Here is an 11701-nt window from a genome sequence, read left to right as displayed (position 1 = left end):
GATGTGATACAACCCTTTCCATTTTCGTTGGGAAAGAACGGCGAAGTCCATCCGAACCCTCCAATGAAGAAATAAGAGGAGAGGAAAGCCCAATGGCGCGCGAAGCGCATGCGGAAGGGGCACGGAGAAATAAAGAAGTGTGGGGGAGAAGCAGCCAAGCTCATTCCCTTTGCTTCCTGGGCCCAAAGCAGTTCTTTGTTTCCTGGCCAAATCAAGGATTTGGGGCTGATTGCAAAAGATATCTAAATAGAAAGATAGATCCATCCATCTATCCATCTACCTAAAAAAGAATCGATTTCGATTTCATGAAACCTTTGATTCAAAGAACTGCGCTTACCCCCCCCCCCCCCCCCCCCCGCTCATGAAACGGCTATGCTGCAATGGATGGCAGAGGGTCCGTAGTACCCGAAGCACTGGAGTGATCCAGTAGCCGGGAAGGGGCCTAGAAGTGCCTACTACTACACCACACCACACTTGGCCCCATCTGTTGGTTTCAACAGACTAGAGTGATAGCATCTCAATCATCATCATCATCCATATCAGCGTCCTGTGTAGTCCTCTTCCCAGGCCAGTCACCTCCCAATGCCATTCTTCTACGGCCTCAGTGCCTCACTAGTGAGGCCCTCCCTCACGCACACCACAGATAAGTTACAGCCCTGGCCGAATTTTTAGCTCACACCAAATATCCAAGCCTATTTATTGCAGGTAACCCGCGTGCGACCTTCTCAGCTCGATAGACAAGCTTAATTGATCTTCTGAATCTGGATTTTACAAAACGTTCCTTCTCCCATTTCTACCAGAGTAGTAGATACACTAACCAGCTATTCTCATCTCAATAGATCCTTTGATTTCTCTCAATTATTTGTAAACAATATGTCAATTGTCCGAGAATAAAGTCATATTCTTGTCAAATCTTTTTTGAGTGATACCGAGGAGTGCGAATCTCAACACAACCGATCCCCCCTCCCCCCCAATTCCCTACCGTGAAACCAGCCACCGTTGCCATTCTCTTTACAGTTTAGATCCAACATGCCACTGTTGTTCCACCACCGCCGAATGACGGAGCCACGCTGTTGGCGGCCGGCGCGGGTTTCCCCTACTCACAATGTTTGTCTAGGGCATTTGCCTGTCGGTCGCAGCCAAACTCCTCAATGCAAACACAATCATGCTGCTCATCCTAGCCGGTCGAGGCCAGATTCTTTACATCGGGCAAGTCCTCTGCACGCCACTAGCATGAGTTCTCGTGCTTGTCTCGGTGCCAGAGCAGTCATAAAAAAATCAATCTACTTAGGCAAAACTAACAGGAATGGAGTTGACCGGTTGGCTCTGTCCGTCTTTTCGTGTCACCGCCATCTTTCCTCGGCGCCTTATTTTTTACGGGAAGGGGCATGCTTTATACACCAAATAATGGTTACATCATTGGCCAAAATTTTCATAAGAAAATAAGGGGGTGCATCCGCCCAAACATATGGGGTATTCGCACGTCCCTATCTTGCCAGCTCATGAGCTCTACTATATCCGTGTCTCTAAAACAATGCTCAATTGTAACCTTCCAAAATTCAAGCAAAATACTACGACAATCATCTACCGCCGGTGCTGGTACCATGGTTGGCACGATGACATTTTCGTCAGGAACGAGCACACCAAGCTTGGAATCAAGATTTGACAACAGGCAAAGACTCATATCGGTGGGTGTATGCGCATATGCATGAGTACTTGCATCCATATTTGTGTTAAGAAAAAGGAAAGGAGGAATTTATTGCGCCAAGATTCGCATTGCCACTTGTCGCTACGATTTTTTTTCCTTCTTAGCCCAAACGGGATTAACCCACGTCGTCAAAGAAAACCTCTGAAACCCTAAATTCTCTGTCCCGATTCCTTCCAGCGCCGCTCCCATCCCTCTCTCTGCTCCCCCACGATCCACCCCTCTCCATCCCCAATTCAACGATCCACTCCTCGTCGAGCCTGGATCTGGCCGTACCCTATGGAGCGACACAATTCATTCAGGTGAGCCTCGATATGGGCGGATCACGCCGCCCTGCCGCTTCTTTCTTTGCAGCCCGCCCCCGCATCTTTTCTATCTCCGCGAGAAGACATCTGACTGCCTGTGTGCGATTTCTAGAGTTTCTCACTCGAATTGACACCAGTTTCTTCCTTGGTTGCCAGGATGGGAGAGGCCAAGGAGAACGACGTGTACAAGCAGGAGCTGCTCGACGACGACAAGGCTGTTGACGCCGCCGCCAAGCCGGCCGCCGGGCACGCAGCCGCCAGGAAGTAATTATTCGTTCAACTTCCTTGTTTTTCTTCATCTTCCCTTCACTTTGCTTGTTCTCATTCTGACGGACGGCCTATGCGCGCAGGGGCAACGTCGGCAGCCACAGCTCCGGCATCACAGACTTCTTTCTCAAGCCCGAGCTGCTCCGGGCCATCCAGGACTGTGGCCTTGAGACCAGGACTAACGCTTGGAGCAGCGTCCCCCCGAAGGCAAGTTAGTTCGATTGGTTAGCATGTAGTACAACGCTTAGCTATCCCCCTTGGCACCCATTAATCACCACGTATTAGCTTTCAGTGGTTTCAAAAGCATACGAACTAGACCGCTAGGAATAACTAGTACTCCCATATATGTGATCTCTTACATTTCTTTACAGCGGGAGTAAAAGGCAACCATTAATTCCACAGCGTCTAACATGCTCCAACTAGAGCTACCCTCATAAGGCACTGTATGTGCTGGTTAATCTGTTGCGAAATTCACTAGAGCATGTTTGGAACCTATCAATGTATGCTAGCAGAGATGCTGATCACGTTCATAATTCCCTTCAAATATTTCAGTTCCTTTTTGATGGACAGGCTACACCCGCAAGGCCGCTTGACTATGAGGAGGACGATAACCAGGCCGTCGACGCTGCCGCCAAGCCTACCTCTCGCCATGTAGCCCAAGAAGTTATTATACATTTCAATATTTTTTTCCTTCTCCCATCCAATTGTTTGGTCCCTTTCTAACGGATGATCTATGCGCGCAGGAGTGGCGTCGGCATCCATAGCTCCGGCTTCAGGGACTTCTTACTCATGCCCGGGCTACTCCGGGCCATCCAGAAATTCAGCCTTGAGCACCCATGGGCAATTGAGTTCGAATGATTAGCATGTATATATGCCCCTTAGCTATTCCCCTCGGAGCCATTAATAGGCACCGCTTCGCTTTCAGGTTTCAACCCACTTGAGCCGAGTGAAATGCATTAAAGTATCACAATTGTGTCGTCATTACTAGCAACTTAACATCACTTTTGTGTTTTCGACAACTTAACATCACTTTTGTGTTTTCGACCCAAAAAACACAATTTTTAGTTAATTTCACTGAATGCACTGACCACTCTCTGAGTTTGCTGAAACAACGATTATGAAATGTTGGATCCGCTTAGGCTGAATTGGCAAAAAAATATTCCATGTGGACAGTTGACCTGGTCTTTTTCCTCCACCTCCGCCCGTCTCTCTTTGGCGTTGCATCAGACACCTCTTGAGCAAGGGGTGGCAGGCGGTGGGCCCCAACAAATTGGCACCCAGGGGTACCTCGCCGACGTGGGCCTCACCATGCACACTTACCTGCCGCTGCCCTCCATGACGCGTCGTCGCGCTCACCCAGGCATCGCAGTGCTCCCGGAATCGCCACACCTCCCAAGATCCGGCACACCATATGCTTTTCCAGCCATCAGCCTGCCACCCTCCATGATTTGAGTCCCTCGGTCTTCGATTCCCATGGCTTCGAGCACCGCACCAGCGCCCTCACCGCGGCCCGTTCTAGATTCAGTGAGGGAGCATAACCCCTACCCCGAGCAATGCATCTCCTCGCGTGGAGTAGTGCTGGATGTAGGGGCACTCCCCTGGAAGGACGCGGAAGCTAGGAATGACGACTAGAGCTGGCACACCTCACCAGTGTAGTCAGTGGTGCAGTTGTGCAGTAGGTCATGCGCGGCGGCCACTATGACAATCGGTGGAAGCCTGACATCGTCCCATTCCGGCCATCTGTACCGAATTTGTTGGTAAGCGCATGGTGCCTGGTCAACCACCGGCAGCGACATGAACGGACCCGGCTAGAACTCCGCTTCCGATGCATTTTTAGCTAAGTTTTAGGTGGTTTTCTGCCATTTTTTAAAAATTGGTGGTAAATTGGTAATGGCAACATAACTGTGGAGGTTTTATTCATTTCACTCACATGAGCTAGACCGGTAGGAATAGTAGTAAAAGGAAAACAAAGGCAAACCCTTAATTCCACTGTCTACCATGCTCGAACTAGAGCTATCCTCTTTTTTCATAGCAAAAAAACCATAGTGCACTGTATTTGGTAGTTAATTTGTTGTGAAATTGATTAAAAATCTGTTTCGAATCTGTCAATATATGCGTAGAGATGATGATCACATTCATCACTCGATTAATCTATTTATATCCCTTCCCAACCACAAATCTCGTGTCCTAGTTTCCCCTCTAAAACTTAAGGCGGAAGCGTTTACAGCTACGAAAAGGAAGGTGTGTTCTTGGGTCTCACCTTGGAGGGGTCGACATCATTCTTCGGCTGCAAAATGACCATAATAAACTCTAGCATGTACAACGTTCCCACATTCATCATGGTATTTTATCATCTTTTTGAGAGCAACCACGCTGTGTTTGACAAAGACTGTATTGCATCTACTGGAATAGTCGTGATACCAAGTGCCATAAGCCCATAACTGTAGGTGTGAGGCCGCCGCAATTGGAGTTGCCGCCACTGTCCTATTCCTTTCTTGCCCTCAGTTATTCCGGTCTTCAGGTCATCGTGTAATGTAGTAAGTGAAAACTCTTCACCATGAACCAAAAAGGCAAGTCTTTTTCTTTTCTCTTTCAACTAGATGTCATCCATTGAATTTTCTCAGCCAAGTATGCATTTCCAAGACACTAAACCTTTTAATCAGCAACTGCTTTTCTATCGTCTCTTTTCTGCTGTTGATGATTCAGTAGTCGTTTCTGTTCTTATGCCGCCTCTAGTCCCGGCTGGGTTTCAGCCTTTTGCATTTGATTCCCCTTCCTAAAGCAATATTAACAATTATTTCTTTTTCTGTCAAGAAGATTATCTATATCAATATAAAAAGACCCAAAGGGACAGATCCAATTAATCTCGGCCATTAAATCATGTCAATCCAACGACCTAAACAGCTTCAATGCCGAGCTCTCAACACGTTTAGCGTGCAGTTAATTTCATGTCAAATATAGCGCTAATCACATAATAACACGCAAATAATATTGTACTTAATATCCACATGCACATAATATACTTTCAAATTAACGTGCATTGCATGTACACATTGACTAGTAAGGACAAAATAGTTCATTATTCGATAGCGCGCCAGTAACTAGAGAAGTGTAGACTCTGTTAACTAGGAGCTGGACCTGCTCAATTTTGTGCTTAGAGAGTATTGTACCACATCCACGTTGCACCTGTACGTAAGCATCTATATTTTGTGCCCAAAATCCAAGGAAGAGGAGTATATGGCATATTGGGAACACATCCGATTGCCCAAGATAAGTCGTCTGGAGGCCGAAATCACTCTTTTGACTTTTTTTAATGTTTGGCATGATCTGACCCTGTTTAAAAATATATCTGGATTTGACACTTTTCCTACCGTCATACACGCTGACGGTAGGGTATAATAGGGTTACCACTATGCAAGGCCCCTACTCTAGGAAAGATCTCTCTACCTCCAAGACCTCATCTTCTTTGGATTTGAAAAGAACCCTACCCTAGTGCTATTTCCATTGGATTGCACTTGTATACTTGTGGATCTCATGTGTGCTATTCTAGTGGATGTGTGATCTGGACTTGCTTGATTGATTTCCTCTTTATGTTCATGCTTGTACTTCCACTAGTAGAAAAGGGGGCAAAGGTTCAGGCCTGGTAAGCCCATTAGTCCCGGTTCAGTCTAGAACCAGGACCGATGGGTGCATTGGACCCGGTTCGTGAGCCCAGGGGGGAGCCCGGGCCACGTGGGCCATTGGTCCCGGTTCGTCTGGACCTTTTGGTTCCGGTTGGTGGGACGAACCGGGACCAATGGGCCTGGCTCCTGGCCCACCACCATTGGTCCCGGTTGGTGACATGAACCGGGACCAAAGGCCCCCCTTTAGTCTCGGTTCATGCCACCAACCGGGGCCAATGGTGGTTCCTATATATACCCCCTCGCGCAAGAGCAGAGCACACTGCTCTGTTTTTTCTTGCCGAGGGGGAGAGGGCTTGGTGGTGCTCTAGCTCACCTCCTATGCACGCAAGGTGTTCGAATGCCCGAGCCACACTACTTAAGCTTTCTCCTCTCCAAGCTCGACCTCCAAGCTCCATTTTCCTCAATATTTGTCTAGGTTTAGCGGTCCGTCACGCCCCACCCCCGTCTTCACCGCCGTCGATCACCCGCGCCGATCTCATCACCGGCACCACCGTGGTGAGCCTCTTATTCTTATCTTCTTTCTGAAAGGAAAAATATTATTACTTGTATGTTTAGATAGATACTTGTATCATTTTCTTACTTTTATTATTGCATCTTATATAGTGCGATGGTTTTGGTATCCGCCCCCGTCGGCCCTCGTCCTGTGTATCATTCGGTTGTGGTATATATTATCTTTATAACTATTGGTTCATTTATTGTTTATGAAAATTATGCCGACCAACGTGACATAGATTTTATTTATCTAGGAGGTATGTGAACCGGAAATTCCAACCGACCCTATTTTTGAGAGGTTAAATTTAGTTGAAGAAGAAAACAATTTCTTGAAGGAAAAAATAAAAAAATTGAGGAGGAGAAGATGATATTGGAGTTGCATGTTGCGGATGTCGTCGATGATCACAAGATCAAGATGGATGCAATGCGCTTGAAGATCAGAAAGATTAGAAAATATGCCGTTCATACCGAGGCTTGGTATCATTATGCCGTTGGATCAATTGTTACCTTGGTTGCGATTATGATTGCGTTTGTTTTCGCATTGAAATGTTTTACATAGTTTCAATGTATGGTTTAATTAATTAGATGCTCTGGAGAGCTATATGTTGTTAGATGAGAACTATGTATGTACTTTGGTTTTAATGTGATGATGAACTTATATTAATTTTATCACTTAATTATCTATTCATGATGTTCTGTAATGGTTTTTGACACACTTAATTATATATAACGCACACAGATGAACCGGCAATGGATGTACGGTGACAGACACACCTCCGAGTACATTAAGGGCGTGCATGAATTTCTCGAAGCGGCTGAGGCAAACAAGAAGAATGGTTTTATGTGTTGTCCATGCCCTAATTGTGGGAATACGAAGTCTTACTCTGACCGGAAAATCCTTCACACCCACCTGCTTTACAAGGGTTTCATGCCACACTATAATGTTTGGACAAGGCACAGAGAAATAGGGGTTATGATGGAAGACGGCGAAGAACAAGAGTACGATGACAACTATGTGCCCCCTGAATACGGTGATGCTGCAACGGGGGGAGCTGGTGAAGATCAAGAGGAACCAGACGATGTGCCCAATGATGCTGCCACGGGTGAAGCTGCTGAAGATCAAGAGGAACCAGACGATGTGCCCGATGATGATGATCTCCGCCGGGTCATTGTCGATGCAAGGATGCAATGCATTAGTCAAAAGGAGAAGCTAAAGTTATCGCATGTTAGAGGATCACAAAAAAGGGTTATACCCCAATTGCGAAGATGGCAACACAAAGCTCGGTACCGTACTGGAATTGCTGCAGTGGAAGGCAGAGAATGCTGTGGATGACAAAGGATTTGAGAAGCTACTGAAAATATTGAAGAAGAAGCGTCCAAAGGATAACGAATTGCCCGACAGTACATACGCAGCAAAGAAGGTCGTATGCCCTCTAGGATTGGAGGTGGAGAAGATACATGCATGCCCTAATGACTGCATCCTCTACCGCGGTGCATACAAGGATCTGAACGCATGCCCGGTATGCGGTGCGTTGCGGTATAAGATCAGACGAGATGACCCTGGTGATGTTGACGGCGAGCGCCTCAGGAAGAGGGTTCCTGCGAAGGTGATGTGGTATGCTCCTATAATACCACGGTTGAAACGTCTGTTCAGAAACGAAGAGAATGCCAAGTTGATGCGATGGCACAGTGAGAACCGAAAGAAAGATGGGAAGTTGAGAGCACCCGCTGACGGGTCGCAGTGGAGAAAAATCGAGAGAAATTACTGGGATGAGTTTGCAAAGGACCCAAGGAACGTATGGTTTGCTTTAAGCGCGGATGGCATTAATCCTTTCGGGGAGCAGAGCAGCAATCACAGCACCTGGCCGGTGACTCTATGTATGTATAACCTTCCTCCTTGGATGTGCATGACGCCGAAGTTTATTATGATGCCAGTTCTTATCCAAGGCCCTAAGCAACCCAGCAATGACATTGATGTGTACCTAAGGCCATTAGTTGAAGAACTTTTACAGCTGTGGAATGGAAACGGTGTACGTACGTGGGATGAGCACAATAAAGAGGAATTTAACCTAAAGGCATTGCTGTTCGTGACCATAAACGATTGGCCCGCTCTCAGTAACCTTTCAGGGCAGACAAACAAGGGATACCACGCATGCACACACTGTTTGGATGACACCGAAAGTATATACCTGGACAGATGCAGGAAGAATGTGTACGTGGGCCATCGTCGATTTCTCCTGACCAACCATCAATGTCGAAAGAAAGGCAAGCATTTCAAAGGCGAGGCAGATCACCGAAAGAAGCCCGCCATGCGTACCGGTGATCACGTACTTGCTATGGTCAATGATTTACACATAATCTTTGGAAAGGGTCCCGACGGACTAGCTGTTCCGAATGACGTTGAGGGACACGCACCCATGTGGAAGAAGAAATCTATATTCTTCAACCTACCCTACTGGAAAGACCTAGAGGTCCGCTCTTCAATCGACGTGATGCACGTGACGACGAACCTTTGCGTGAACCTGTTAGGCTTCTTGGGCGTGTATGGGAAGACAAAAGATACACCTGAGGCATGGGAGGACCTGCAACGTTTGCACGAAAAAGATGGCATGCCTCCGAAGCAGTATGAAGGTCCTGCCAGCTACGCTCTTACGAAAGAAGAGAAAGAAATTTTCTTTGAATGCCTGCTCAGTATGAAGGTCCCGACTGGCTTCTCGTCGAATATAAAGGGAATAATAAATATGCAAGAGAAAAAGTTCCAGAACCTAAAGTCTCATGACTGCCACGTGATTATGACGCAACTGCTTCTGGTTGCATTGAGGGGGCTTCTACCGGAAAACGTCCGATTAGCCATTGTGAAGCTATGTGCATTCCTCAATGCAATCTCTCAGTAGGTGATCGATCCAGAAATCATACCAAGGCTAAGGAGTGATGTGGCGCAATGTGTTGTCAGTGTCGAGCCGGTGTTCCCACCATCCTTCTTCAATATCATGACGCACGTCCTAGTTCATCTAGTCGACGAGATTGTCATTCTGGGGCCCGTATTTCTACACAATATGTTCCCCTTTGAGAGGTTCATGGGAGTCCTAAAGAAATATGTTCATAACCGTGCTAGGCCAGAAGGAAGCATCTCCATGGGCCATCAAACAGAGGATGTCATCGGGTTTTGTGTTGACTTCATTCCTGGCCTTAAGAAGATAGGTCTCCCAAAATCGCGGTATGAGGGGAGACTGATTGAAAAAGGCACGCTAGGAGCGGACTCAATAATATGTAGGGACGGGCATTCTTGGTCTAAAGCACACTACATAGTTTTACAGAATTCTACCTTGGTGACCCCGTATGTCGATGAACACAAGAATAGTCTGCGCTCCTTACACCCGGAGTAGTGCGACGACTGGATTACATGTGATGAGCTGTTTGTGATGAGCTGTACTTGTTGTCCAGGGGACCATCTTTGGCTGTATTGATTTACAAAGGATACGAGATAAATGGGAATATATTTTACATGATTGAACAAGATCAAAAGAGCACCAACCAAAACAGCGGTGTCCGCTTTGATGCAACAACCGAGAAGGGAAAGGACACATATTATGGTTACATAGTGGACATATGGGAACTTGACTACGGACATGATTTTAAGGTCCCTTTCTTTAAGTGCAAATGGGTCAATCTGTCAGGAGGCAGGGTACAGGTAGACCCATAGTACGGAATGACAAAAGTGGATCTGAAAAATCTTGGGTACACTGACGAACCATTCGTCCTACCCAATGATGTGGCACAGGTTATCTATGTGAAGGACATGTCTACCAGACCGAGAAAAAGAAAAGATAAGGAAGCGAATACATCATACGATGAGCCAAAGCACCACATAGTTCTTTCAGAAAAAGGGGACATCGTGGGAGTGGTGGGCAAGACAGACATGTCTGAAGATTATGAAAAGTTCTATAAAATTCCTCCCTTCAAAGTCAAGGCTGACCCAAGCATCCTGATAAACGATGAAGATTATCCATGGTCACGGCGCAATAAGCAAATGACACAAGCGAAAAAAAAGTGAAGACTTTCTCCCGCAACTATTATGATGATTCCATGCCAACTTTGTAACAGACGAGTATGATACCATTCTCCGTTTTGTACATGCACATGCTATGCCAACTTTTTCTGAGTTCATTTCAAATGCTTTAATGTCTTATGGCTTGGCCCTCATAATATCATTAATCCCGGTTCACTCCTTGTCAGCAATGTTCTCACCAAGAACACTCTCAAGAGGGCAACAAACTTGTGATTCACACAAATTTCAAAGAATTCAAATTTTAACTATTCTAATTTGAAAACTAATGGCACTAACAGAAAGTTTATAATTTTTCTAAAACTAAAAACAAAAAGAATTAAAAAATAAAGCAAAAAACAAAAGAAAATAAATAATGCAGAAAACAAAACAAAAAAACTGAAATAAAATTAAAAATAGCAACAATAAGTATTTTGCTGTAAGTAGAAACAAAATAAAATAAATAAAGCAACAAAGAAAACAAAAAACAAAAAAAGTGTTTTCAAATTTGAAAACTAATGGCAATAACAAAAAGTTTATAATTTTTCTAAAACAAAAGCATATGGAATTAAAAAATAAAGCAAAAAAACAAAAGAAAATAAAATAAATAAAGCAACAAAAAAAGCAAAAAAAAACAAAAAAAAGTGCCACCTACTGGGGCCCCACAGTCTGAATACGACTAGAAACCCATCCATGGGCCAGGATTCAGGCCCGCAGGAGGCCTAGTAGGCCCACAGGCATAGCAGTGACAATTAGGCCCGAAAGCCTGCAATGGAGAGAAGCTCAAGAGGGGTGCGGCAGTGGGGCTTATAAACCACTGCGCATCCCTCTCAACTAGCGAGGTGGGACTAAACTTTCGACGCGGGAGCAGAAGCACAAGGCCTTTGGTCCCGGTTGGTGGCACCAACCGGGACTAAAGGGGGGCATTGGTCCCGGTTGGTGCCACGAACCGGTACCAATGACCCCCTTTAGTCCCGGTTGGTGCCACCAATCGAAACCAAAGGCCGCCGCTTCCCGCCCTTTGTGCTGCTGAAAAGTGGCCTTTGGTCCCGGTTGGTGGCACCAACCGGGACTAATGCCCACCTTTAGTCCTGGTTGTTGCCATGAACCGGGACTAAAGGCTCTGCTATATAAGTCCACACTTAGGAGATTTTCACTCTCATCTTGCAGTTGCCACCCCCGACGACACCGACGCCGCCAGGCT

General features: G+C 46.0%; 1 protein-coding gene across 1 annotated transcript; it reads left to right on the top strand.

Annotated features, from left to right (window-relative positions):
• Positions 1–1893: 1893 nt before the first annotated feature.
• LOC147961613 (DEAD-box ATP-dependent RNA helicase 15-like) lies at positions 1894–2918 on the top strand. The gene is made up of 3 exons (XM_087538110.1): positions 1894–2007; positions 2167–2274; positions 2361–2918. Exons 1-3 carry the CDS (start codon positions 1985–1987, stop codon positions 2491–2493), a joined length of 264 nt encoding a protein of 87 aa, XP_087394236.1. The 5' UTR covers positions 1894–1984; the 3' UTR covers positions 2494–2918.
• Positions 2919–11701: the final 8783 nt, after the last annotated feature.

This window comes from Triticum urartu, chromosome 7A (assembly GCF_056163025.1).
Source record: "Triticum urartu cultivar PI428250 chromosome 7A, HENAU_Tu73, whole genome shotgun sequence".
NCBI lineage: Eukaryota > Viridiplantae > Streptophyta > Magnoliopsida > Poales > Poaceae > Triticum > Triticum urartu.
This window is presented reverse-complemented; position numbering and strand designations above follow the sequence as displayed.